We start from the raw sequence: 25,067 nt of genomic DNA on the forward strand, positions 1-25,067 counted from the left end.
GCGGCGGCGGCGGCTCAGTGCGCAGGCGTCGTGAGCGTAGCGCGCAGGCGTCAGTCTTGGGCGGGCTGAAAGCTGCTGAAGCGACGGCTGAGTCGGAGGCTCCGGCATAGGGGCGGGAGCTGAGGCGGGAGCGGACCGGCTGGCGGGCTAGCGAGAGGCGGCGGTATGGTGGACTACCACGCGGCGAACCAGGCGTACCAATACGGCCCGAGCAGCGGCGGCAATGGCGCGGGCGGCGGCGGCAGCATGGGCGACTACATGGCCCAGGAGGATGACTGGGACCGGGACCTGCTGTTGGACCCGGCCTGGGAGAAGCAGCAGCGCAAGGTGCGCGGCCCCGCGGGCCGGGCTGGGTGGCGTCCTGCGGGGGAGGGGGTACGGGGAGGCGCTGGATGGGGGGGGGTCCTGAGAACAGTTGGCGGGACCGGGAAGGGATTTGGAGTCCCGGAGAGGGATAGCAGAGGTTGAGGAAGCAGTTGGCAGTCTGGAGGGGAAAAAAAAAGTGGAGGCTAGGTATGAGATCCGGGAAACCTGTCGAAGGCTGTGGAAGGCTGGGCGGGGAACTGGGGCAACTGAGGTGATGATCGTGCGATTGAAATAGAACTGGGTTTTAAGGCGGAATTGCAGGGTTAGAGGAAGGATTGGGAGGGCCCAAGCAAGCAACGGGGTCCGGGAAGGGAATTGGGGAGCCTGGATAGTACTTGGGGATTTTTGGAACCCCGGGGTGGAGGAGATGGTCTGGAGGTCAGAGAATCAGAGATTGGAATTGCGGAAGCCTTTGTGTGTGTATGTGAGTTCTAGAAGAGATGGAGAATCAGGGAAGGTGAAGAAGGGGGGCTAAGGAGTCTGGCTAGGGATCGTAAGATGGTCTGATGGGACTAGGGGTCTGAGAAGATCGGGTTTGTTTATTTTTCAGCGGGGCCTAGGCACGAGATATTTGGGAAGGGGGTGAGATTTACAGAGGGTGCCCTGTTGGGAAGAGAAGGTTGGACGGTAAAGAAGTGGAATTGATGGAGAGGCCCAACAGTGTTTGTGGGTGCTTTGAAGAAGGGTGAGGTGGTGAAACAGGAAGGAGTTCCAGCACACGAGGGAAATGTAGTCCAGTAAGGGTGAGAGTGGAGGGAGACAGTGAAAGCTGGAATGTAGGATGAGGGAAGGAGGTTAGTTTGGGAAAATGGAAGAGTGATTATAAAGGCCCTGGACTCTACAGAGCCTGAGAAAGGGGTTGTTTCGTTCAAGAAGGACGAAATGAGTGCTCAGGGAGAGTAGTGGCTTCGGATGGGAAGGGGGTCAGGTAAGGGACTGCTCGGCAGTGTTTTCTGATGATACTGTGAGGTGAGGAGGCAGTGTAGAAGAGCAGCCATAGTGGCAAAACGGAGGTCAGAGTAGGAGGCCATGGGTGGTGATGGGGACAGGGTCTAAAATTGTTGAGAGGGGAGCTCTGGTAAGAGAGGGTGTGAATGTCTGCAGGCAGAGCTAAAGAAGGGTGTGTTGAGTGGGTGAGAGTGTGGGGGGGTTTGCGAGTGTGTGACGAGGGTGGGAGGTAGTTGAAATTAGAAGCGATTTAATGCATTCTAGAGTTTTAGACTTTCTCTCCAGATTTGTAACGTTCTGATGGGCACTGTGGTTTTGACAAGACCCTTAATCTCTTAGGGCAATGTCTCAAGTGTAAAATGGGAGAGGATCAGAAAGGTCCTCTTGGTGACTTTGCAAAGGGGATCTGCAAGGAATTTGGACTTTGGGAGCTGGGAGCGGGACCCTGAGGATGTAGGAGAGAGCCGGTTTGGTGACATTTCCCGGACCTCCCTGGGGGCAACTCTAGGGAGTTGGGCAGCCTGAGCTGGGGCCTAGTGTAACTTTGGCTGGATCACCAATGTCAGCTTGAATGTTCTGAGCAGTCGTAACGGGTGGCAGGTAGCAGTGGTGTTGGTGTCTTACACCTTTTTACCTAATGGTGTGGGTGTGTTGCTAGCTGGTGAATGAATACATTTTGAAAGGAAGGGGAGATCTAGTCTGGACCCCAACAATAATTATTGCCTGAGGCCATACCAGATTGGAAAAGATTGAAAGTGGCCAAAAGACTTTGAAAGCTGGAAGGAAACTGGATCACAGCATCCCCTTTGAGAATGTCTTGGATCTTTTCTAGTGTTTAAAAAAATGTGTGCCGCCATCCCTCCACCCCCCTTTTTTTTCTTAGATGCTAGAAGGGCACCCTCCTTTCACATCTTCCACCAACCTTTGGTGCTTCTGTCTTTCTATTCCACTCTTAAGGGAACCCACATGGTGAGGCTGGTGTGTACTCAGGCCCTGGCGGGAACCAGAACTCACCAGAATCCGTTGCTGCCCGTGTCATTCTCACCTGCTCCTTCCTGGTTCCTTCCTTCCCATCCTGGAAAGGTGGAAGACAAGGGTGGCTTATACCGTCCTCTGCCTGCAGTTGCTTCAGCGCTCTGTAAGGGCCTGGCTCTAGTGAGCTTGCTTTATAACTGCAACAAATATTTACACTTAGCTGTCCTTTAGGGGAAAAGTATTGCTTCACCTCTGCACCCTGGCTTGCACGGGTGCAGTGGGGGAAGGAGTCTGGAAAGGAATCTATCAGTAGGTGCGTTTTTTTCCTTCCTTCAAGAGCCTCCAACCCAACCCCCAGTAAGATGGCTAGGTCTTTCCTCTTTTGTTTTGTGGCTGTGCCTTTCCCATGATCCTGTACAACCTTTGTGAGTGTGAATGACAGGAAAGTGACAGTCCTGGCCGTACCTGTCCACACACTCAAACTCTGTAACTGCAGCAGCTGAAGCAGGAGTTGGCCCAGGTCAAGAATGTGTCTGTAAGCCATTGCTCTGAATCCTAGGGGCCTCCATACCCAAGGCGTTATCAGTATGGAGGTTATGCAGCAGGTGTTCCTTGGCAGCTATGAACACTCTGGATGGACGGGACTAATATTGTTGGGTGGCAGTCGAGCACGCCTTTCCTTTAATCCCAACAGTGGCAGGAGGATCTCTTGAGTTTGAGGCCAGCCTGGTCTACAAAACGAGTTACAGGACAGGCTCCAAAGCTACAGTGAAACTCTGTCTTGGTCCCCCGCCAACAAACAACAACAAAAAGGATTTAAGAAGGTTTTAGTATTACTGTTTTAGTCTATAGGTTTATGTTCAGGCCGTCCCTGAATCCCGGGCTCAGGTGATCCATATGCCTCATTCTCCTGAGTAGCTTGGAACTATAGGCCTATAAGCAAACCCTTGAGCAATCAAGAGTCCTTAGTTCCCTTTCCTAGTTTGTCCCGTTCAGGTATTGGTCATCCTTAGGATTGCGTGGCTGTAGACCTCTGTCCTCACATGTCTTCAGTAACATCCCCTGCTCCTGTGGAAGGCTGAGTTCTCTTGAGAGTTACCCCCAAACCTCTCCTCACAGTAAAGAGGAAACGCCTTGTTCTGAGCTTGAGTGTTCACTGGCACACCATTGTTTACGGACCTCAGGGTTAGACCCTGACCTTTGGCTCAGCCTGTATTAAATGTGAGTTAATTATTTGAAAGTTCTGATAGTGTTTTGTTTTTTTGTAAGCCAGCCCCCGGCATTTTTTCTTTTAGACCCCACAGTAGCCATCTGGTATTTTGCTCCATTGCTCTGATTGTTCCTCTCTAAGGAACTGGCTAAGACTAACAGCTCCTTCGCAGCTTTCGAAATTGAATAACATACTTAACAACAACAAAAAAAGTAGCCAAACTGGGTTGTACTCTGGAAACAAGAGTAAGTATGTGATCTGGGTGAATATATGTGCTGTGTGCCCTCTTGGGAGAAGAGAGAGGAGGAAGTGCCTCAGCAGCCAGCATCCTGTTCCTCCCGTCCTGCTGGAAAATGTGTGTTCTCCTGTAAGCCCAGCACTCAGGATCTTGAGTCAGACAGATCTCAAGTTCAGGGCCTACCAGCATGGGCAATAAATATGGTATGACCCTAGTTCAGAAGACAAGAAAAAAGCCAGGCAGTGGTGGCACACACCTTTAATCCCATCACTTGGGAGGCAAAGGCAAGTGGATGGATCTCTGTGAGTTTCAGGTCAGTCTGGTCTACAAGAGTGAGTTCCAGGGCAGGCTCCAAAGCTACAGAGAAATCCTGTCCCCACAAAATAAAACAAAATAAAGACAAGAAAAAAGATAAAAAGTTTCTGAAAGGGTAGGCTTGTTGAGAGTTGAGATATGGTTGTGGCCCGGAGTGGCGTCTACCACTTTACTAATCCTAGGCAGTCTAGGGTGTGGCCCAGGGGTTGCCTTTTACCTTTTGCAACACCCTCTCTGGTTCCAGCTTCTGAGACCAACTGGGAGCTTCTTTGGCAGCGGAACTGACTCATTCTCCAGTTAGAAGGCATGCTAAAAGCTCTCATTTAGTGGCAGCCAATTGCTTGGCCTTGCAGGGAAAGTTGGGTGAAAGTGTTAGTGGGCAAAAGCAACCCAGGAGAATCACAGCACATGCTTGTGAGTCCAGGATTCAGAATGCTGAAGCAGGAGGATCATTAGAGTTGGAGGCCAGGTTGGGTGACTGAATGTATTCAAGGCAAGCCTGGGTTATTTAGAAAGACTCTAGCTGGGCATGGTGGCGCGCACTGGAGGCAGAGTCAGGAGGGTTATAGACGAGTTCAAGGCCAGTCTACAAAGAGTTTCAGTTCTGTTAGGGCTACATAACAAAATCCTGTCTTAAAGAAAAAGAAAAAAAAACCATCAAAAAGCCCACCAGGAAGTGAGGCTGTGATACTTGTCTTCCCATCCAAGGGGGAGGCTAGCAGGGAGATCAGTTAAAATACATCCTTGCATCTAACATAGTCACTTCATCACCCGACAGGGGAGCAGGGCCTTTAGTCTTAGATTCCAAGTCTAAACCTAACAAGCAGGTAAGGAGAGTTTTGCCATTTCCGTGTACACTCAATTCATGGCCAACTTTGGCCAGACAGCGAACTTTCCAAAGTTAAGTGAGTGTGTAGTACAGGTTATCTGGCAGTGCTGTCTAGCAGATGACAGCCAGGAGGAGGGAGCCAAAAAAGCATCAGTTTGGGAAGGCCCAAGGAATTTGAGAGGCTGTTGAGATGAACACTCTAGGCTTTTGTCATCTGATTTATAGTGTGCTGGGAATTGCACAAGCCTTTGACCAGATCTCTTTTTTTTTTTTTTAAATTGTTTTGCTGCTGCTCCTGCTGGTACATTGAAGGGGAGAAAATAAGCCAACATCCGTTTGCTGTAGTCCCACTTACTCATTCAGGTGTCTGAATAGCCAGAATATCAAGATGCTGATTTCCCGGTCCTGCTTGCTTGTGTGTCCCAACTCAGTGTCCACCTGCTTATTCTTGTTTCCTTTGTTCTCCGTGTCCCTGTTCTCAGCACTCAGCTCCTCTCCCTCAGTTTCCTTCCGTCCCCTTTATTTATGTGTTTAGTCTTACAGAATAATAAGAACACTCACATTACCTTGTTGAAGATTTTTTTCTCTACCTTTCTCATGGAAATGAGAGGCTAGTGATAATAGCAAGTTGGCGATTCAGTGGATAAGGTAACTGAAACACTGACCTATTAAAGCTGCGATGGAGGCAGATACAAAGCCATCGTCCCTGGACTAGTGAAAGAAGTCTTTATTACCTAGGTAGTTCGAGAGCTCAAGTTGGTTGAAACATCAAAGCAGAGTTATAAGGAAATGTAGTTACAGTGTTGGCAGTGTAGAGGAGTAGCTTTGTTATAAAGTATCGGAAAGTGGCAGGACAGCACTTAACACCACTTCAAGAAGGTTCACGAGGGACATTTTAGCCTATTGCCCAGGTATCTGGAGTCTAAATTCAACAAGTCAAAGAGAAACAGTATTTTTCAGTTGTAACCTCTTTTTTTAAAGAGGAGGTGGGGCAGACTGTCTGGGAGGGAGGGGCTCTCTGACAGAAAGTGCCATCTCTATGAACCTGGTGCCCTGATCTGAGTGCTTGAGGAGTTTTAGCCCAGGAGCAATCTCCCTGGGATTAGAAAAGTCCCTGAGACATTTATTTTAAAGTTGTGCTCCCCACTCCGCCCCCTTTGGCTGTTTTTTTTTTTTTTAACATTCTTCTCTTTCTTGTAAACAGAGGCATTAACTTGGATTGTCCGCAGAAAGTCCTCAGAAGCTGGTTGATGGAGACCCATGGCCTTTTTCTTAGCTATGATGTATTGAATGTTACCTGAAAGGCTACTGACTGACCTTACTAGGGACTTGCTACTTACCACCTGTTGTGCTTGCTCCTGTGTTTTTAGAAGGACCTTTCCCACCCACATATTCCCTAACCAATAGCTGGGGAGTGTGTGTTTGGGGGGGGGGTACAGACTGACTGACCCTATAGTCTCTGCAGTTATCTCAATCTCCTAAACAATTCCATATCCATCTTTACCCATGTACTTAGTAAGTATTTTAAAGTCAACTTGAACTTTTTTAGGGTTTAAAAAAATTGAGCCGATTGGTGGTGGCAAACATCTTTATCCCAGCACTTGGGAGGCAGAGGCAGGCTGATCTCTTGAGTTTGAGGCCAGCCTGGTCTACAGAGTGCGTTTTAGGGCTACACAGAGAAACCCTGTCTTGAAAACCTAAATAAGTAAAATAAAGAATAAATTGAAAACTGGAAGTGATGGCGCGTGCCTGTAATCCCAGTACTGGGAGGCAGAGGCAAAGGGAGAAAGAGTTGAAAGTCATCCTCAGCTGCATGCTGAGCTTATGGCCAACCTGGGCTACATGAGACACTTTAAATTTTCTTGAGACAGGGTCTAACCATGCAGCCCCAAGTGGGCTTGGAATTCCCAGAGATCCATTGTCTCTGCCTCCTAAGAGCCAGGATTAGCGGTGTGCACCACCATGCTTGGGACTTTTTCCCAAGCATTTAAAAACCCTATTTTAAAAAGAGGGAAATCAGTGTGGTGTCTGACAGATTGGGTTTCCCTGGCACTAAATAAAGGAAACCATAAAAAAAAAATCACGTAGAAAAAGAATGTTAGGTTCTGCGAGGTCCGGCCTGAGACTCTGGTCCAAGGTCAGCTCCCTTTGTTCAGAGGGTACATGCTAGCAGGTATTGAAGACTCCTGCGCAAGACACCTTCTCTGAAGTCACCAGGTTAACTGGGTAAAGGGAGTAACCTCCACGTGGTTCAACGTTGCACAGAGGATGTGGACATCCCTGTATGCCTGCCACCTTTGGAAAAATTTTATCTCATCTGACCCCAGAAACATTTCCGGAAGTGGGCAGAGCAGTGACAAACATAGGAATACTCAGTCCCTTAAATGTCCCACCAGATTTGCTCAGGATTGGGTGATCCTTGATTCATCCTTGCTCAACTCCCCTCTTCCCATTTTTGTTTTCTGTTTTTCTTTTTGTGGCAGACTCTGATGTAGCCCAGGCTGTCTCAAATTCCATATGTAGCTGAAGATGACTTTTCCTATCTCTGCCTCCCTCCCTCGTGCTGGTATTAGAGGCATCGCTGCCGTGCCCAGTTTCTGCCATTTGCTACAACTCCATCTCTAGGTCCCCTTCTGGTCTTTTGAGACAGGATTATGATGTATAAATTAGAATGACCCCAGACTGGCCATTCGCCTGCATCTGCTTCCCAAGTGCTAAGATTACAGACCATATTATAAATATAAAAATGTGAGTTGTCTTTAATCCCAGCACTTGGGAGGCAGAGGCAGGCGGATCTCTGTGAGTTCGAGACCAGCCTGGTCTACAAGAGCTAGTTCCAGGACAGGCTCCAAAACCACAGAGAAACCCTGTCTCGAAAAAGCAAAAAAAAAAAAAAAAAGTGAGTTGTCTGGGGGTTGTAACAGTGACTCAGTGGTTAGGAGCACTGGCTGCTCTTTGAGAGGATCCAGGTTGAATTCCCAGCACCCACATGGCAGCTCACAACTGGTCTGTAACTTCAATTCCAGGGTTTCTAACACTCTCATACATGCAGGCAAAATACCAATGCACATAAAATAAAAATAAATTAATCGGGCAGTGGTGGGCACGGCACACCTTTGATCCCAGCACTTGGGAGGCAGAGACAGGCAGATCTCTGAGTTTGAGGCCAGGCTAGTCTACAAAGCTAGTTCTAGGACAACTAGGGTTGTTACACAGTGAAATCCTATCTTGAAAAATCAAAAAAAAAAAAGAAAGAAAAGAAAATTGTGTGTGTTTAATTAAAAAAAAGAATGTGAGTTGTCACTTGCTCCACACGTAGCTTCTCTTCAAGGCCCCAGTTTTCTTAGATCTACCTGCTGGAATCCTGGTCACTGCAACAAGTAGAACATACTGCTGTCCCGTCTAGAAGAGAACTGTGTTCTCCTGTGGAGTTAAGAAAGACTTACCAAAATGTTTTTTCTTCCAAATATCGGAGCAGAACAGATTCTTTGTCTTCTAGTAGAACCACAGACGTGGGGCAGTCGTGGTTGGAAATGGCAGTTCCTGCCCCGTGGAACAGTGAAGTCATCCTGGGAAATATCCTTGTGATGGTGTCGCAATGACTGAATGGGTGCTGGAACACCATAGTACAATAGCATTTGTGTCTTTGCTGCAGACAGAAAGAAAGGCGACATTGTGGTTTGTTTTATGCTTTTTAAAGTTTTCCCCTCAAAGGTGTGGGGCTGAGTGATGTCTGTCGCTGACTTTCTAGTGGGTTTTCTTTCTGAGTGGGTGGTTCATAGGCAACCAGTCCCACATACACAAGGTGCAGTTTCTCTAGAGTTCAACTTTCAAATGTTTCCAACAGTGGAGTGAGGGACAGCAACCAGTGAAATGTGTCCCTCACTCCCCACCATGCTAGAGGAAGCCAATTTGAGGTTAGACAACATCATGGAAGGAAGCTTGCAAAAGTGATTCAGCATCCAGCTATGGCAAGCAGGGCCGGCAGGGTTGCTTGAGGGGGTGTCACAGGCAGGAAGAGGAGTTGTGGTGCCTCTGCTCAGGAATGACAAGCCTTTGATCACTGTAGGCCAAAGGCGGTGCTGGAAACTAGCTTCAGTCAGTGTCATTCTGTGTGTGTAAAATGAGCACGTTAAGCATATTAGCACTCTTGTCTGACTGAGTCTGGTGTGAATAGAGGGTATTTAATTGCTCTCGCCATGGTAACCTGTTTGCTTACTATTTGGGAGAGTGCTGTACCCAACCCAGGGGCCTGGGCAGAAAGATATACCAGGTGGTATATCTCACAGGAAAATGCCACATGCCTTGCACAGTGCCCGTGCCCAGTAGGGGCTTGAATGGCTCTGTTCCCTGACAAGAAGAGAAGTTGGACCGCCTACTTTGTTGATAAGGGGTGTGCACACAGCAGCTGGTGGCTTTGTAGCCACTGCAGGGTCTGCATTTAGAGTTGGAATTTCAGCTATGTGGCCTTTTGTTATTTCAGTGCTGCAAGTCGAACCCAGGACCTCACCTGTGTTAGGCAACTGCTCTACCCCTGAGCTATCCCCACCCCAGCCTGCTTTCACAAACACAAATTAAAAACTTAAAGTTCCCATCAAACTCAAAGAGAAAATAAAGAGCACTGTTATAAAAAAAGAAAAACTCCATATCTGAGAATGCCCTTCCCCCCCTTTCCTTTCTGATGCTCAGCTCATTAAGCTCCTGATGAGACTGAATACCGAGCAGCTCTGCTCTGGCTTACTTTGGGAAGGCTCGGATTTTTTCCCCTTCCCTTTCTTTTTTTAACTTTAAGACTTAAAATGATCTTTTAGTTTGGGCCTATGAAGTAAGCCCAGTTTCAAAATTCAAAATGTCTGGGAGCAGTGACTTGCCAGGCTGGTTCAAGGGCAGTCTGATGAATTGGCCCTTCTTACAGGCTGTCTGTGAACCAGTCATGATTCAGATTTTCAAGTCCTGGAAGGTGTCCAGACAGTAAACATCACCAGGATTCTGAGGCAGTTACTTTTTTTTTTTTTTTTATTTGAGTTGTGCTGCCAAGACTGTGGTAGATTTGACTTTCTGTAAAACAGAATGGCCTGTATCAAAATGTCTTTCTCAGAGATGTTGGCTTTAGATGTTGGCTTTAGTCGTTCAGCCCCGTGGCTCTTGGTGGGGTGGTCAGGAAATACCTACAGCAGTGAAGAGAGAGCCTTTTTAGCCACTCTTTGTCCCTTTCTAGACAGGGTCTCACTGTGTAGTACTAACTCGTCTGGAATTTGCTATGTGGACCAGGCTAACAAAGAACTGAGATCTGCCTGCCCCTGCTTTCAAAGTGTTTGGAATTAAAGATGTGTGCTACCCTTGTGTGCTACCCTCCCCCACAACACACCCCACACACCTGCCTTGGCCACTTCCTAAAACGCACACGCACACAAGATTAAATCCAGGTTCTCATGAATGTTCTGCAGACGACCACTGTGCCACATCTCTAGCGTGCCAGCGTCTCCTCCTCACTTTGAGAAAGGATCTTGTATAAAACCCTGACTGATCAGTTACTACATAGTCCACACTGGCCTCTAACTCTTGACAGTTCTTCTGTATCATCCTTCCATGTGCTGGGATTATAGGCCACCATGCCCAGCTTTTTTTTGTTTGTTTGTTTGTTTATTTTATTTTTTTAGTTGTTGCAAAAAAAAAATTTCCGCCTCCTCCCTGTTTCCCATTTCCCTCCCCCTCCTCACACACATCGCCCCTCCTCCACTCTCCTACCCCCCTCCCCCCATGTGCCCAGCTTTTGTAACTATGATGGGCGTGGGCCCGCTGATGGAAAGAAGTTCAGTCCATTGAGAACTGGACAGTTTCTAGGTGATTGGTTAATGGATCTTGGTTCAAAATTGAGGAAGGTGTAGAAAAGACACTTGGCTTCTGCTGCCACACAGGAGCATCCCCAAAACTCAACAGGAAGCAAGCTTTGGCCATAAGGATAGAAAACCCACAGGTCACTGATATTCCCTAAACAGCTACCTTCCACTTGAAATTTTTGGGCCTTTTTGATAAACAAGCTCAAGGCAGTCTTTGCCAAATACGGCCTGTTCAGTAGGGTTTTAGGAGACAACTTTCTTGCCTAAAAATAAATGCCTGTTCCTATCAAGCATTCCAAGCATAGTTGAAACATGAGATTTCTGAGGAATAGCAGTTCAGATTCTAATGGGTTCAGTTTTGTCAAGAGTCCAGGGCCTTTAGGGACTGTTTTGGGATTGGTCTGTGGCCACTAAGGAAGTCAGAAGACCACATACAGGCCATTTTCCATCTCCTTCTATATGTCCTTAATCGTATTGGAGGTTGGTGGAGAAAGAAAGGTTCTACATGTGTGTAAATAAAGAAGGTGAGGGCCTGGGGTCTGTGGGTCAGCGAGCAAAGTGTTTGCTGTACAAGCATGAGAACCTGACTTAGGGTCCCTAGCACATAGCTATAAGCCAGCCATGGTAATATGAGTCTGTAACCATAGGCACACATGCACAGGGAGACAGACAGTTCTAGGGTCTTACTGACCAGCAGGTGTAATCAAATCCATGAGTTCCAGGCTCAGTGAGAGACCCTGTCTCAAAAATAAGTCTGGAGAGATGGCTTGCTTGGTGGCTAAGAGTGTGTACTTCTCTAGCTGAGGACCAGGGTACCATTCCCAGCACCCTCTTAGCAGTAATCCAGTTCCATGGAATTCAACACACCCTCTTCTGTCCTCTGGGCACTCAGAGGCACATGGTGTACACACACATACACACAATCTGCAAAGCCAGGCAATGATGGTGCACGCCTTTAATCCAAGTACTGGAGAGGCAGGGGCAGGCAGATCTCTGAGTTTGAGGCCAGCCTGGTCTACAGAGTGAGTTCCAGGACAGGCTCCAGAGAAACCCTGACTCGAAAAACAAACGCCCCCCAAAACTCAGAAAAACAGGCAGAGAAGAAGTTGAAGAGGTCTGCATGGCATCAGCCTCAGGCCTCCATCTGTGCCGCATAGGTTAGCACAGATACACACATAACTACGCACACATTGTGCACTAACATTCTACCTTGGTGCACTGTGGACTGATTACACACAGTTCTCTGCAGTAGGTTTTATTCTCATGACAGTCCTCACAGCACATGCGCAGCAATGGACCCAGGGGTTTGGCTGAGCAACATAAATCTTTAATTCAGACGCTGAGGAGTTGGAGGCAGAAGAACCATAAGTTCAAGGCCAGCCCAGGTTAAGAGAGACTGTCTCAAAAAGAAATGAAATTTATTGTGTTTAGCTCAAACAAACAACATAACAAATTAAGGAAGGCATCCATGAAGGTCTAAGTCTGGTGTAGCCCAGTGTTGAGCGAAGGTGTCTACTCCCTGTGTTATGCTCTTGTTACTAACTACTGTCAACTAGAGATTGGGAATAGCTCTGGAGGAGGTTGGTAAGGACTGGTGCTGCTTTTGCTGGAGACTGGGAGGAAGGTCTCTGAAGAGGGCATTTTGGCGGTTCCCTACAGTGGGAAGTCCCCAGGAGAGGAGGAAGGCCTTTGTCAGACCTTTGTCCTGAAGTACTGAGAAGGTAGGTGGGAGCCAGAATTTGAGCATTGCAGCCTTTTCCTCCCCAACTCCCTGGACAAGCCAAACCAGAACTGACTTCTGAAGTGGGAACCCCCAAACTGCATAGCAGTAAAGCTAACAAAGGCTTCAATTATCTCTGCAGTAGGCACCTGTGTCTGATTAAGTCCTGGGTGACTTTGGAGTCTGGAGTTTTACAGCACTGTGTGCTCATTTGCTTTGTAGTGGGACTCTCTGTACCTAACTTCTACCATGTGGACAGGTCCAACCCCCTTCCCATCAAGAGGCATTTATACCTGGTGAGATGCCACAAGACGTCTTTTCCGCCCTTAGTCTTCAGCCTTTTTTTGTTGTTACCACTATTGGCTTTTTGAGTCAGGGTCTTACTATGTCATCTACTCTTGGCCTCCACCTCTCAACTGCTAGGAATCAGGTATAAGTCACAGTGTCCTGTCAGAAGGCTTGATTTGGGGTGGGGGTGGGGGGCGAAGCAGGGATTCTCTATGTAGCCCTGGCTGTTCTGGAAATCACCCCTCCCCCCACTCCTGGATTCTGGGGATCAGGTCATCAAGCTTGGTAACACTTTACCTATCTTGCATGGGATTTTGTTTTGTTTTTCGTTTTTCTTTTTTCTTTTCTTTTCTTTTTTTTTTTTTTTTGAGACAGAGTTTCTCTTTGTAACAATTCTGGCTGTCCTGGAACTGGCTCTGTAGATCAGGCTGGCCTCGAACTCACTGAGATCCACCTGCCTCTGCCTCCCAAGTGCTGGGATCAAAGGTGTGCACTACCACCGCCCAGCTGGAGTCTTTAAGAGAGCTCTTCTAGGTCTTCTCTGTAAACCCTCTTTCCCCCACTCCACATCTCCTACTTTCCTCTGGTCAGCTGGCACTAGGGCTCCTTAATTCACAAGAGACAGACTTGGGTGATTCCATCTCAGCAACTCCACTCTCCGCGTGCTGTTGGAAGCCAGCAGAAGGCCCTGTTTAAAGGTCCAGCTTGTCTGACTGGTTGTGTGACTTTTACTCTGGAGGAAGAGCAGAGACAGAGCTTGGTAAGCACACTGTTACCAGAGGGAGAAGGCAAGTCCTGGGTACTCTGAGCATGGGCTTGGATTCATCCTGCCCTCTGGAGAAATCCTACAGCAAACATCTTGTCAACAGAAGCCAAAGGAGTGCTCCAGTCTGAAGGTGTCTTGGTGGCCTAGGCAGCAGCTGCTTCAGGCAGAAAGAAGATGGTGCGGTTCCTGTTCTGTTGGCAGAGTACCATGTGACTTGTTAAATCTTTTAGTAGTTGTCTGGGAGAGTAGGTGTGTGTGGAGAGAAGGGGGTTTATTTTCATCCCTTCAAATGTGAAAATAAAATTTCCTCTTGAGAAAATTGATTCAGAGTGGGCAAAAAGGATATGGCAAGTGTGTCAGAGTCCGTTGTGTGTTCCCCTAGTGTAGACTGCAGCTACAGCTTCCATGGTGGGTGACTTATACATTTATGCTCGGCTGAGCCTGCTCCAGGTAGAAAAGTTGTTGTTGTTGTTGTTTTTCCGTGAAAGCTGTGTTTCCATTGTATTGTGAAGGAAGGCTTTTTGAAAGTGGCCGCTTAGGTAACAAAAAGAGGGACCAGTGACTGTAGAGTACATCTGCATTTTATAGCCAACCAGCCTCTTGTGTAACTTGAGTTGGGGCTTTGTGGGCCCTGGAGTCCAGCACTCAGGTAGAAACATGACCGGCAGTACCAAACAACAGCCCTTGCTGGGCCTCTCTGGTGAGTGGAGCTCCGTGCAGAGCCTTTGGGTTATGAGAGAAACTGGAGACCCAGTCCATGCTCTCGAGGAGCTCACAGCGCTGGGGAGAGAGCAAAGCTACATGAGACCGCAGAAGGCTATTTAACCGCACACCGACAAGCCCACAGCATCCTAGCCGTGTCCTGGGAAAGGAAAGGGGTGACTAAGGGCAGGTGGGGTCAGTCATGGAAACGTTCATAAAGGAGGTGAGTGTACAGAGGTGGGGGCTGTACCACAACTTTGGGCAAATTCTTGGGACAAATGTTAGAGGGTCCCTCCTGCATAGCGGCCTCTTTCAAACAGTGCTTCTCCTGATGAACATTGTCTTTTGGGGAGCTCCAGGTGTGAGGGGAGCAGTGGCATGCTTGCTTTAGCTCAGCTGTGTTTAGAACCTTCTGATTAGCAAGACCCTAGGCTCTGAATTTAAGTCCATGTGGGGTCTTCTTTTTACATATATAGTGTCATAGGTGGCTAGCCTAAACTTATTGTGGAATTCGCTGTGTAGTTGGGCTGGCTTCAAACTTGTAGCAGTCACTCTTTATAGGTTTTAGCGAAACCAGGCAAGATATTGAACACGTGTAATCCTGGTGTTTAGTAATATTTAGTAGAAATTCAAGGTCATCCTCAGCTTCATAGTGAGGTCACTATAGTGAGCTTGGATTACATAAAACACTATCTCAGAAAAATTAAAAACAAAACCGGGAGCCGGGCAGTGGTACTCAGGAGGCAGAGGCAGGTGGATCTCTGAGTTCAAGGCCAACGTGGTCTACAGAGAGAGTTCCAGGATAGCCTGGGCTCTATAGAGAAACCCTGTCTTGATATCCCCCCCCCCCCCCCCGGAAAAAAAGACTCATTCAGTTGCTCATGGTCAAACTTGTGATGAGGTACTGAGGTACCTTTGAGCTTTCATAAACTGACATCTTTAGGCTATGTTCTGGCCCAGTGTGAAATAAGGCCAGTGTCACTAGCTGCCCCTTTGTCCGAGTATCTTCTACTCCACCCAAGCAAGGAGGGAGGCTGCAGCTATCCATTAGCACTGTCTCATTCTCCTCCTCTACCTGGGCTTAGTAGGTTTGTTATAGAGCAATCCAGCAGGGGTGGGGAAGCTGGCAAGTGCCACCTGCTTTGAGATAGTCTCCGTAGCTGGTGTCATCAGGTCCAGAGGGTGGATTGGAGGCTGTTCCACATAGCCAGTTTCTGTTTCTTTTTCTACCTGTTGAGGCATCTGGTCGAAGCTGCCTAACACTCTTTATGGTACTACTTCTCCCCTTCATGAAAGGCAGGGAAGTTAGGGAGGTGACAATTCTATTAAAAATGCTTGTAGTTGGAGATACTATTGTTTAGCCCCCATTTTGAAAGAAATTCCTGGGGCCTAAGTTGTGAAGTACTCTTTCATGAGGAGCCAGGAGTGAGGCAGAGGTGTGTGGGGAAAGGGGTTGTTGTCCTTAGTACAAGGCTCACTAAGAAGATTTATTGAATGGACCCAGGCTCCTGTGGGGATGTTAGTTGATAACTCCCTGTTCCCCGCTAGACATAAGAGGCAGCTCAGGTGGCACCTGGATTCAAGCTGTCTCCTGACCCTGCAGCATTTGCATTCTGGGAGGCAGCTTTGAGGTGAACCGAGGGCCCTTCTCACACCCCAGTCCACACTCATCCTAGCCTCCATGCAGGAGGCAGTGAAAGATGTAGGTGGGAGGGTACTGCTCAGAGCCCTTCTTGGAAGAAGTCAGATCTGGACTCCACACCCACTCCTGCTACTCTCTTGCTGCTTAACCCTTTACCTCAGGGCTGGATCCTGAGGAGGAAACGGGGTAAATAGGTGTCTGCTGTTCTGGCCTCCTCTGCAAAGGGATTGAAAGTGCTGTTGCAATGTGCAAAACAGTGGAAAACCCAGCATCACCCCCTTTCCTTTCAGTTGTCCCCCAGAGAGCTCTAGAGCCTAAACCCTAATAGCAACTTCAAATGAATACCCTCCATCAAGTGGGAATGCGCACTGGACTGCAAGTGACACAGTCTCGTCCTTTCCCTGTCCTCTGTTCATCTGGGCCTCATTGTCTGGGAGGTGGCTGCTTGTTTCAGACTTTCAGGTCCTTAGCAGTTTTATGTCTGGATGAACCACAGACAGTCTCAGCAAGACTCCTCCATGGCCCGTGCAGCTTGCCAAGTGTGCTGTCTACTGAGAGTCTCTTCCCCAGGTCCTCCTGTCCCCTTTCTCTACAACAAATAAATGAATAGAAATACTATGACCTCAGGTTAGAAGCCAGCCCCCACCGCACTCCCTTACAGTAATAGCGTCTAAGGGATGTTGAAACAGGAAGGCTTCCCACTGATAACACCCCAAGTAACTGCCCAAAAGGCTGGCACACAGGGCCAGGAGGCACACAGGAGCTTATGCCCAGGTATCAACCCTAAGCAAGTAACTCTAGAGGACTTTAGTAGAACTGTGTGCCCCCCACCCCCACCAACCTTTTCCCCCAGTGAGAAACTTCTCACGCCTGTTGCTCATCTCCTTTCCTCCTTCCTCCCAGCCTCCCTTTTCCTGGGGTCACTTCCTGATGCCATTCCTCAACTTAGCCCCTATCCCCCCCAAAAGCAATCAAATCCACAACCTAATAAGGCAAAAGAATGAGGAGAATGTCCGCCTCCCAGCCTCTCCCCTAACAGGGCGCAGGCCCACAGCAAATTTGGAAAATGTTACAGCAGAGTGACAACTGACTGGGGGGTGAGGGTGGGGAGTGGGGGTGGTGGACAGGCATAGCCATTCTTAGGAGCTCCCATTGTTGGCAACAGACTGGACCCTGAGGGAGGGCCACCCTGCTTGCATTTTTCCAAATCAGGCTGTTGACACTACTAACACAAAAAAAGTATATGGAAAGTAACAGCCTGAGTCAGCTGCACCTCCAGTGGTGGGGTTTGCACATCAGAACCCTAAGTACAAGCATGCCCTCTGCATGATGGGGACCATGCAGATCCAAACACTTCTTTTGCCTCTGAGATGAGTGGTTTTCTTACCCTTTACTGTGCCAGGGTTAAATTATCTTCAATGTTAATTAAAACTTGTTAACGTTTAGAGTGGGGCCCTTCAGAAATCTGTCACCTCTCCTGCATCATTATCCCAGGCAAGTCAAACCTTCCTGAAGCCGGATCCATTTTGGACTGGGGAGGGGGAGGACCTATCCTGTGGTAGGATCTCTTGGGGAGGGGCTCCCTGGACCAGAATAGCTTGTTTGCGAGGTCAAGCTTCCTAATTACCCTGAACTCTGGGGTGGGGGAGAAGGAACAGGCATAGGGATATGCCAGCTCTTTTCACATTGCTAATTACAGCAAGCATGAGGTCATCCGTAAATATATCTAATTCTTCAGCTTGTAATTAACGTGCTCATTAAAAGTACGGGGAAATTGTGTGTGTGTGTGTGTGTGGTTTTTTTGTTTTTTTAAGGGAAAAACACAGAAAGTCTTTGTTTTACCCTGACAGGATGGCTTAGATCAGGCAAGGGACTGAGGCACAGGGCTGGTTTCCTGTCTTCAGAGCTTTCGCAGGAAACTCAGTGTGAATAATATTGATGATCCTTGCCAAGGACCCAAAACCTGGATGATACCATTGTTCTGAGTTGTCACCACCAAAGGTCTGGCCTGGGTTGGGATGTGCGTCTGTGTGTTGCAGAGGCAGGCAGGTCTCTGAGTTTGAGACCAGCCTGGTCTATAGAGTGAGTTCTAGGACAGCCAGGACTACACAGAGAAACCCTGTCTCAAAAACAACAAAAAAAAACCCGTCCCGCCTCCCAAAAAAAGACCAAAAAAAAAAAAAAAAAGATTCAGCTTTTCTTAGCTAACAAAACAACAAAGACTGTTACTATTCTTGCTCCTCAAAATGCTGCTTTTTCAGAGACAGCCTTTTTCGCCCGATCCCCTTTGGCTAACTGGCAGCTCCCTATGGGATCTATGGCTGCCTAGTGAAGCACTAGGTAGCAGCTCCCTCCTGCATTAGGAAGGATGGAGCCTGACACAGAACTAGATTGATGTATCCGCTTTTCCCACAAAAAGCATTTCAGAAGACTAACAGTGCCAGTGAGTTGGCATCCTTAAGTTGTTAATCTTCCATGTGCCTCCAAGAACCGTCTGGATTGTCTCTGCGCAAAGGACAAGCCTTGCATCTTGTCATTTTCCCCCGGCTGGAAGTCTAACAGTGAGGCACAAATGAAAGCAACAAAAATAAACTCAAAGCAGCCCTGTGTAAAGACATTGATGCAACACATGTAAGCTGGTGAGCTCTTTATATGGCAGAAGCAGTCGTAAGATCAGGCCTGGCTGAGGAGAGTTAGGTCTCTTGAAGGGCCTGCTTCCTTTGAATACCACACAAATCATGGCAGCCACTCAGATGACCGTGATATGGTGTCTCCTTTCACGCTGTGCATCGTGTGCTTTCTGGACAGACTGGACCCCTGAAGCTACTGTGGTTCCGGATACAGTTGGAATACGCCCCTCCTAACAGCCTTAGAAGGAAGTATGAGGATTAAACAAGGGAACCATGGAAGTTTCCTGTGGTTCATATCCTGTGTGTGATCCTGTGTGTGGAGGGGGAGGGGGTCCAATTGAGCTGACATTTACTCAGAAGCTGAGTTAGAACTAGAGAGAGGAAGGGAGGGGACAGGAGAGAACTAACCTAATTATGGCTTTAGAACAGTAAAATTATTGCACACATATACACACCCGCACACCAGTGCTGAGAATGGACCCAGGACCCTGGACATGCTAGGTAAGCACTCTGCCACCAGTTTCACCCCTGTGGTGGATTCTCCGCAAGCCTTCATGAGCTTCCTCCCTGGCAGTTAGATTCTAAAAAGGAACCAGTGTAGGATCAAAGTGTTAGGTTGTATAGATTTGAATTTAAGCTTTAGTTCAGCGTATACTGACGGATCTACCAGAACCATGGATGCTGCCTCCCTGGGTTGGGAAAGGATCTTAGGTGTTCAGGGTTACCACCCTTAGAAACAATCTGTAGGTGGGTCCTGAGTGGTGTGTGGTTTCACAGGGTGGTCACTTAGAGACCCAGACTTTTTAGTTCCTGATTTAGGTTGCTATTTTTTTTGTTGTTGTTTCTTTGTATGGAGTCTGTTCAGGAACTAGCTCTGTTGACCAGGCTGGCCTCGAACTCACAGAGATCCTCCTGCCTCTCGAGTGCTGGGATTAAAGGTGTGTGCCACCACTGCCCGGCTCTTGGTTTGCTGTTGCTAGAGAGGAATAAAAGACAGATCCAGACATAAATGGTGCATCACCTGGGCAAGGCAACTTGACTGCACTTGGAGCTTGCTGGGTTTACTTAGCCCTATGTGTGGATGCTGGGAAGGAGCCATTGAAGACCATAGTGTGGCAGTAACAAAAAACAGCTGCCACTGCCACAGTAGTCCTTGGACTGCTGTGAGCTTCTTGCTGTCTTGGTGCAGTTGGAGGCACGTTTCTATGGTGACTCAGGAAGCTGAGCTCAGTGTGGCCTCAAGAAGTTGGTGAGGTTAACATAGTTTTTTGGGTTTTTTTGTTTGTTTGTTTGTTTGTTTTGATGGGGAGGAAACAGTACTGACTCTGTCATAGTTGGAGCCTTGGGATTTTGTTCTTTGGGGCCATTTTGGAAAGTCTCTTGGAAACTTGACTTATTAGTTCTAATTCAGTGGGTAGCTTGAAGCAATGGGGGAGGCGATTACAGCCAAGACTCAGTGCTCATGAAGTCTTCAATATATGGGAATTTAGGGCCTCTCTGTTCTTTGTAGAGAGTTGTTCTTTCTGAACACATGTTGGAAAGTGTTGGGGCTGAAAGAGGCATTCTCCAAACCTGCTAAGTCAGGATATCTGGTGTTTTTCTAACCATACCTTTCTCCTCTGTGTGCTCTGTCTTGGCTTCTGAGTTTCACTATTTGAACTGTCTCTTGCATCCCTGAGGAAATGCAGTGTTTCCTCTCAGAGAGTTAAGAAATCACATAGCACCCTCCATTTCTTCTTGAGCTTCTGGGCCATCTGTAGGAGGCGGGAACATGGTGTCATAGAGGTCAAAGACTGGAAGCCACGCCTAGGTTGCTGTTCCCTCAGTCCCCTTTCAAAGACAGGACAGATGGGTTTTCATTTTGGATTTTGTCAATCAGTGGGTAGCCTGTTATTCGGGGAGACCCTTGGGGGAATAGATGTGAATTCCTTTGGCAGGAAGAACCGTGGTCCTCGAATATCTATAGGATGGATGACCCACAAAAAGGTGGGATGGTTTTTTTTGTTGTTGTTGTTGCAGCCCCAGTTAACCCCCATTGATTGCCACTATGTGAGAATGGGTCCTGAGATGTCATTTTCCAACAAGAGGCTAGAATTCCAGCTTTTTAGGACAGTGAATTTAACTCTTAAACCAAAGCCCTCAGGAGTATACTGTAGGCCACTTGCCACTGATTGCTCTGGCCTCACGCTCTTGGCCATGCCGCCGCCGCCGCCTTTCCTTTAGTGATTTTTTTTTTTCTCCTGTAAATTGCTGCTTCAGAATCCTCTTAGCAGAGGGAGAGAATCTCTTTCTCGTGATCCTTAGTGGCAGCCCTGATAAAAAAGAGAAGGGCATAAATGCTCACTTTATGGCATGGGCTCTGCCTCAGGTGACTGACTTGGATTCTCCAGATTCTTTTCTCATACAAATATGCATATTCCTAGGCTCTGACCCTGTGTTTATTCGAAGTGAGATACAGTGGGAAGTACTTTTGTTTCTTGTTCTAGAAGGGTCTTAAACATATACGTATGCATTCAGGCAGCTGTTTGCGCCCACAGTAGCTCAGGGAGCAGGGCCAACCTTCACACAAACTGCCGATTCAAAATCTACACACAAATGACATGCAGGCAGAAATACTCGTTTAGGATTGATCATTTAATTTCAACCTCTTGAAGATGTTGACAGTCGATGTTTTGTGAAAGTCACTGCCAAGCCCTGGGTAGAAAGAATTCTTGAACAGTGCTTCCTACTGATGAGAGCTGATCAGGAAAGCAGATTATAGTAGGTATGTGACAGCAAGTGACTCCTGATAAAGAATGGACACGCACCCTGAGAATTCTTTTCCTAAGCTTTGAATTGAATCCTGTGCTGATTGTGTTGACCAGCCCCACTGTATTCATCGAGCTTTGCTTGGAACTGCCTGTGAAAAGCCAGGAAATGTCCCCATAAAGGCAAAGCCCTCAACTTTTGACTTTTTTGGGCTCTGTTGCCTTTGAGCTGGTCGAGTATTTCCTGATTTGATTGTTTTCTCAGGCTGGCCTTGAGTCCTTAAATGTTCTCTGTGTGCCTAGAAATAGCTGGAAGAAAAATGGTTGCAGTGCTTTGAGTTGCTCACTACTTTCCTGTGCATGGAAACTGTCTGGGGAAAGGGCTGTGCATCCAGAGAAGCAGTTGCAGGAAGATTTGTCAGCCACTGGCCTGTTAGAAAATCCTATAAAGAGTCATTTCTAGATGACCGTGGATTTGCAACTCAGGGAACGTCAGGATAGGAACCAAAAAGTGCTAGGGCATCAATGCCAACTGTGTGGGTCACGTAGCCAGATGTGTTACATGAGGGCTTAGGTGAGGTTTTGTTTATTTGTTTATTTTGACAGAGTCTCAATAGCCCTGGCTGGTCTGGAAATTGCTTTGAAGACCAGGCTGTATTCAAATTTTAGGTCCTTCTAGTTTAGCTTCTTTAGGTGCCAGGGTTCCTGGTGTCCACCCAGTTTTATAAGGGTCTGTACCATCACAGTGTATTCTTTTTGGTGGGTTTGGAAGTGGGGGAGAAAGCCTCATATATTTTATTTTGTTTTGTTAAAGTTATGGGAACAAAATAGGCCTCCTCTCCTCATGGGGCTGACAGTGCAACCCACCACACAGCTCAGATAATGTCGTGTTCACATGTGCACTTTCTGAGGTGAAGTGAGGCAGGAAAGCTGAAAAGTACACAGCCTGGCGTCTTCCAGGACAGGCCAGGGAGGCGCCTGAGAGGTAAGAAATAGTCTGGGGGCTAGGTGGACAGAGCAGCCAGAACCAGGCTCTTCTTTTGGATTATGGTCTGAAAAAACCAAAAAAACATCACATCCACAAACATTTAGCCAGTGTTTTAGGCACTGAGTACATACAGTGGCAAGAAGACCAGAACTAGCCCTGCCCTTGGAAGGCTCCCAGGCAAGAGGACACCACAGAAACTTGGTGTTTGTAGCTGGGACGGATTGAACACTCGCTCAGAAAGACGCCGTTAGCCTAGCCTTGCATGCACTCAGCATTTTTTTGTATTTATATTACATCTCCCCTTGGAGATGGGGGACTGAAGTTCTGAGAGGTTACCCGGCTTGCCTCAGACCACCCAGTCTGTAATCAGCAAAGCTGAGAATCAAATTGGACTTTGCCCTTTTTAGGCGATTTCAGTAGGAATGAGCAGGCACCCTCCTTCTCACTTTTAGCCCTAGCACTGCGAATCGGTCTCTTGGAAAAGCTGGGATTCAGGCTTGTGATGCCGTCATGTGCAGAGGACAGGGTGTGCGAGAAGAAAGCTTGGGTTTCACAGCTCACTCTCTCCATCCCCTAGGCCTCTTAAGTAGGAGAGGGGCGCTTTGTGCTGGAGAACCTAATTACGTGGTGGGAAGTGGAGAGTTGAGCTAGACAGTCTGAATCTGGCTGCCTATATATGGCTTGGTCTCAAGGAACAACAGGTGATGGCAGAGGGAGTTGTTTTCTGTGTTACTTTTGGGAGGTGCTCAGTAACATTCCTTTGTAGACAAGCACAAACTAGATAGTTTTGAAATTGAAGGTTTGAAACCAGCCAAAGAATTAATCCTGGTCTGAGAAAGAAGCACATGGTGAGAGTGCAGCCAACCTGGATTGGGTGTGGCTTTCTTGACTGTTGCTTTTTAATAAGCCCAGAACTATCTTTTGAGAAGGAGGAACTGTGTGAGCATCTTGCTGCATTCTTCAGAGCTGACCTGGGAACCCCCAGCTATCTGAAGGGCTCAAGTCCATGTTGCAATCACAAGCTCCTTGGCTGATGAGGCGCCGCAGGGCAGGAGGTTTCCTGATGAAAGTTCAGCTGAGTGAGACCAGTGCTGCACAACCTATCCCTTTCCTCACCCCACCCCCATGAGAGGCCTGACCCCAGGGTTCATACACTAGTGAGCCCTGCTACCAGGTGCCTTTACTTGGACCTATGTGTTCAGGTTCTGAGTGCTACCTCACTCTTGAGCTTGGTTTCCAGGGATACTGGCTGCCAAGCTGGAGAGTACCAGATTCTCTTCCTAACCCTGCTTCTTCCTCCCTGAGGGACTCCAGGCAAAGAAGCCTCAGTTTCCACATTTACAAAGTCATGGCCAAGAGTTTCCACCCCAGGCTGGTTAGGATTCAGGGGAATGGTACCTATATGGGTTTGGGGGGAGAGACTTTCAACTGGGAAACTCAACTAGAGTCCTCTCCAGCAGTAAAGAGACCAACCCATGGGGTCACATTGGGGCCAGCTGTTTATGGAAGATTGGGTTCCAGTCAGCTCAGCGGCTAGATGGTAAGCATATCTTCCTCTTGCCATCTTGGAGGTGATTGTGGATGTAGGCAAGAAAGGACAGCACCTTGAATAGCAGTGTCTTTGGGGTGGGCTTACAGCTTCCTGAGGAAGCCAGTGGCCCCCAGAGCCCTCAAGTCTCCCTAAGCATATGCTGAGCTAGCCTGCATAATGCAGAATACTACATGTATGCAGCCTCTTCTTGAGAAGTCTCAAGCCAGTATGGTCTCTAGGTCAGATATTAGGAAGCACACAGACAGCTTTGCTCTGCCATAGACAGGCCCGGAAAAGTTGTAGCTTTTCATCCCAGGAAGCCCTGAGGGCCCACCAGTTCTGAAGCAGCCTCTTTGTCCCATTGTAAGAGCACAGCCCGACACTCAGGTCCTGGTACCAGTTGGAAATAGAGTGGCCTGAGCATTGCCCAGCCCCTGTGTGGGTTGTTTTCATGATGGCTGAGTGTCGTCCTTCTTGGACTCCTCCTAAGGTACCTTGCTCCTGACTATGGGGCCCTGTGGAGCATGCGCTCTGTCCACAGTCACAATCACTTTGTCTCAGACACAGCCATCTCTGTCATGTTCCCTCCTGCTTGACACCTTCAGAGGGGCCTCTGCCCTAACCTCTTTCCACCCCAAATCCTCTCTCCTCTTCATTCTTCAGACCTCAGTTTTCACTGTCCCTACTGTAAAGTGTCTGTAACTATTACCTCTGCCTGCCTGCCTGCCTGCCTGCCTGCCTTCCTTCCTTCCTTCCTTCCTTCCTTCCTTCCTTCCTTCCTTCCTTCCTTCCTTCCTTCCTTCCTTCCTTCCTTCTGACTGCCCATCTTCTACTTCTTTTAATATCAGTCATCCTTTCTCTCCAGCCTCTATGACATTGTGAGCATCGCAAGAGCAGAGGCTCTGTTTTGTCCACTGCTGTGCCCCTAGTGCGTGGTTTGACATGAGTGTTCAATAAGTCAGTGTTGAGTAAATGGATAAATAGCCAGTCGGACAAGTGGAGTGAACTGGTACTTATCTGCCTGTCTGACCGTCTTCCACAGAACAGCCACTCAGTGTGTTAAGGGTAGAGATTGATCTGTCCTTGGCCTACCCTCGGATAAAAATGTTCTGTTACCATCACCTACCAGGCCCAGCTCACTCCTTCAGGCCTGCTATTATATATACATCTAAAAGCCAGTCCTGTGTCTAGCTGTGTGCTGTGAAAGTCTTCTCTGGGACATTTCTATGCTAGTAAGACAGCGAGCATGAGTGTCTGACCAGTTGTGGGGCAAGCAGTATGCTTTCCCAGCAGGCAGGGGAGAGAACCACTACCTTCATCTAGAGAGGTGGG

General features: G+C 47.9%; 1 protein-coding gene across 6 annotated transcripts in view; it reads left to right on the forward strand.

The window, feature by feature from the left end:
* Actn4 (actinin alpha 4) overlaps positions 1-25,067 on the forward strand; it is a 65,796-nt gene continuing 40,729 nt past the window's right edge. For 3 of the 6 annotated variants that reach the window (XM_075986811.1, XM_075986776.1, XM_075986793.1), the window contains exon 1: positions 1-327. In XM_075986811.1, the coding sequence (XP_075842926.1) occupies positions 166-327 (162 nt within the window). In that variant the 5' untranslated portion in view covers positions 1-165. The remainder of the gene's footprint in view (positions 328-25,067) is intronic. The other 3 variants (XM_075986820.1, XM_075986803.1, XM_075986785.1) reach the window with 3 other exon arrangements.

The sequence above is a fragment of the Microtus pennsylvanicus genome, chromosome 1 (assembly GCF_037038515.1).
Source record: "Microtus pennsylvanicus isolate mMicPen1 chromosome 1, mMicPen1.hap1, whole genome shotgun sequence".
NCBI classification, from domain to species: Eukaryota; Metazoa; Chordata; class Mammalia; order Rodentia; family Cricetidae; genus Microtus; species Microtus pennsylvanicus.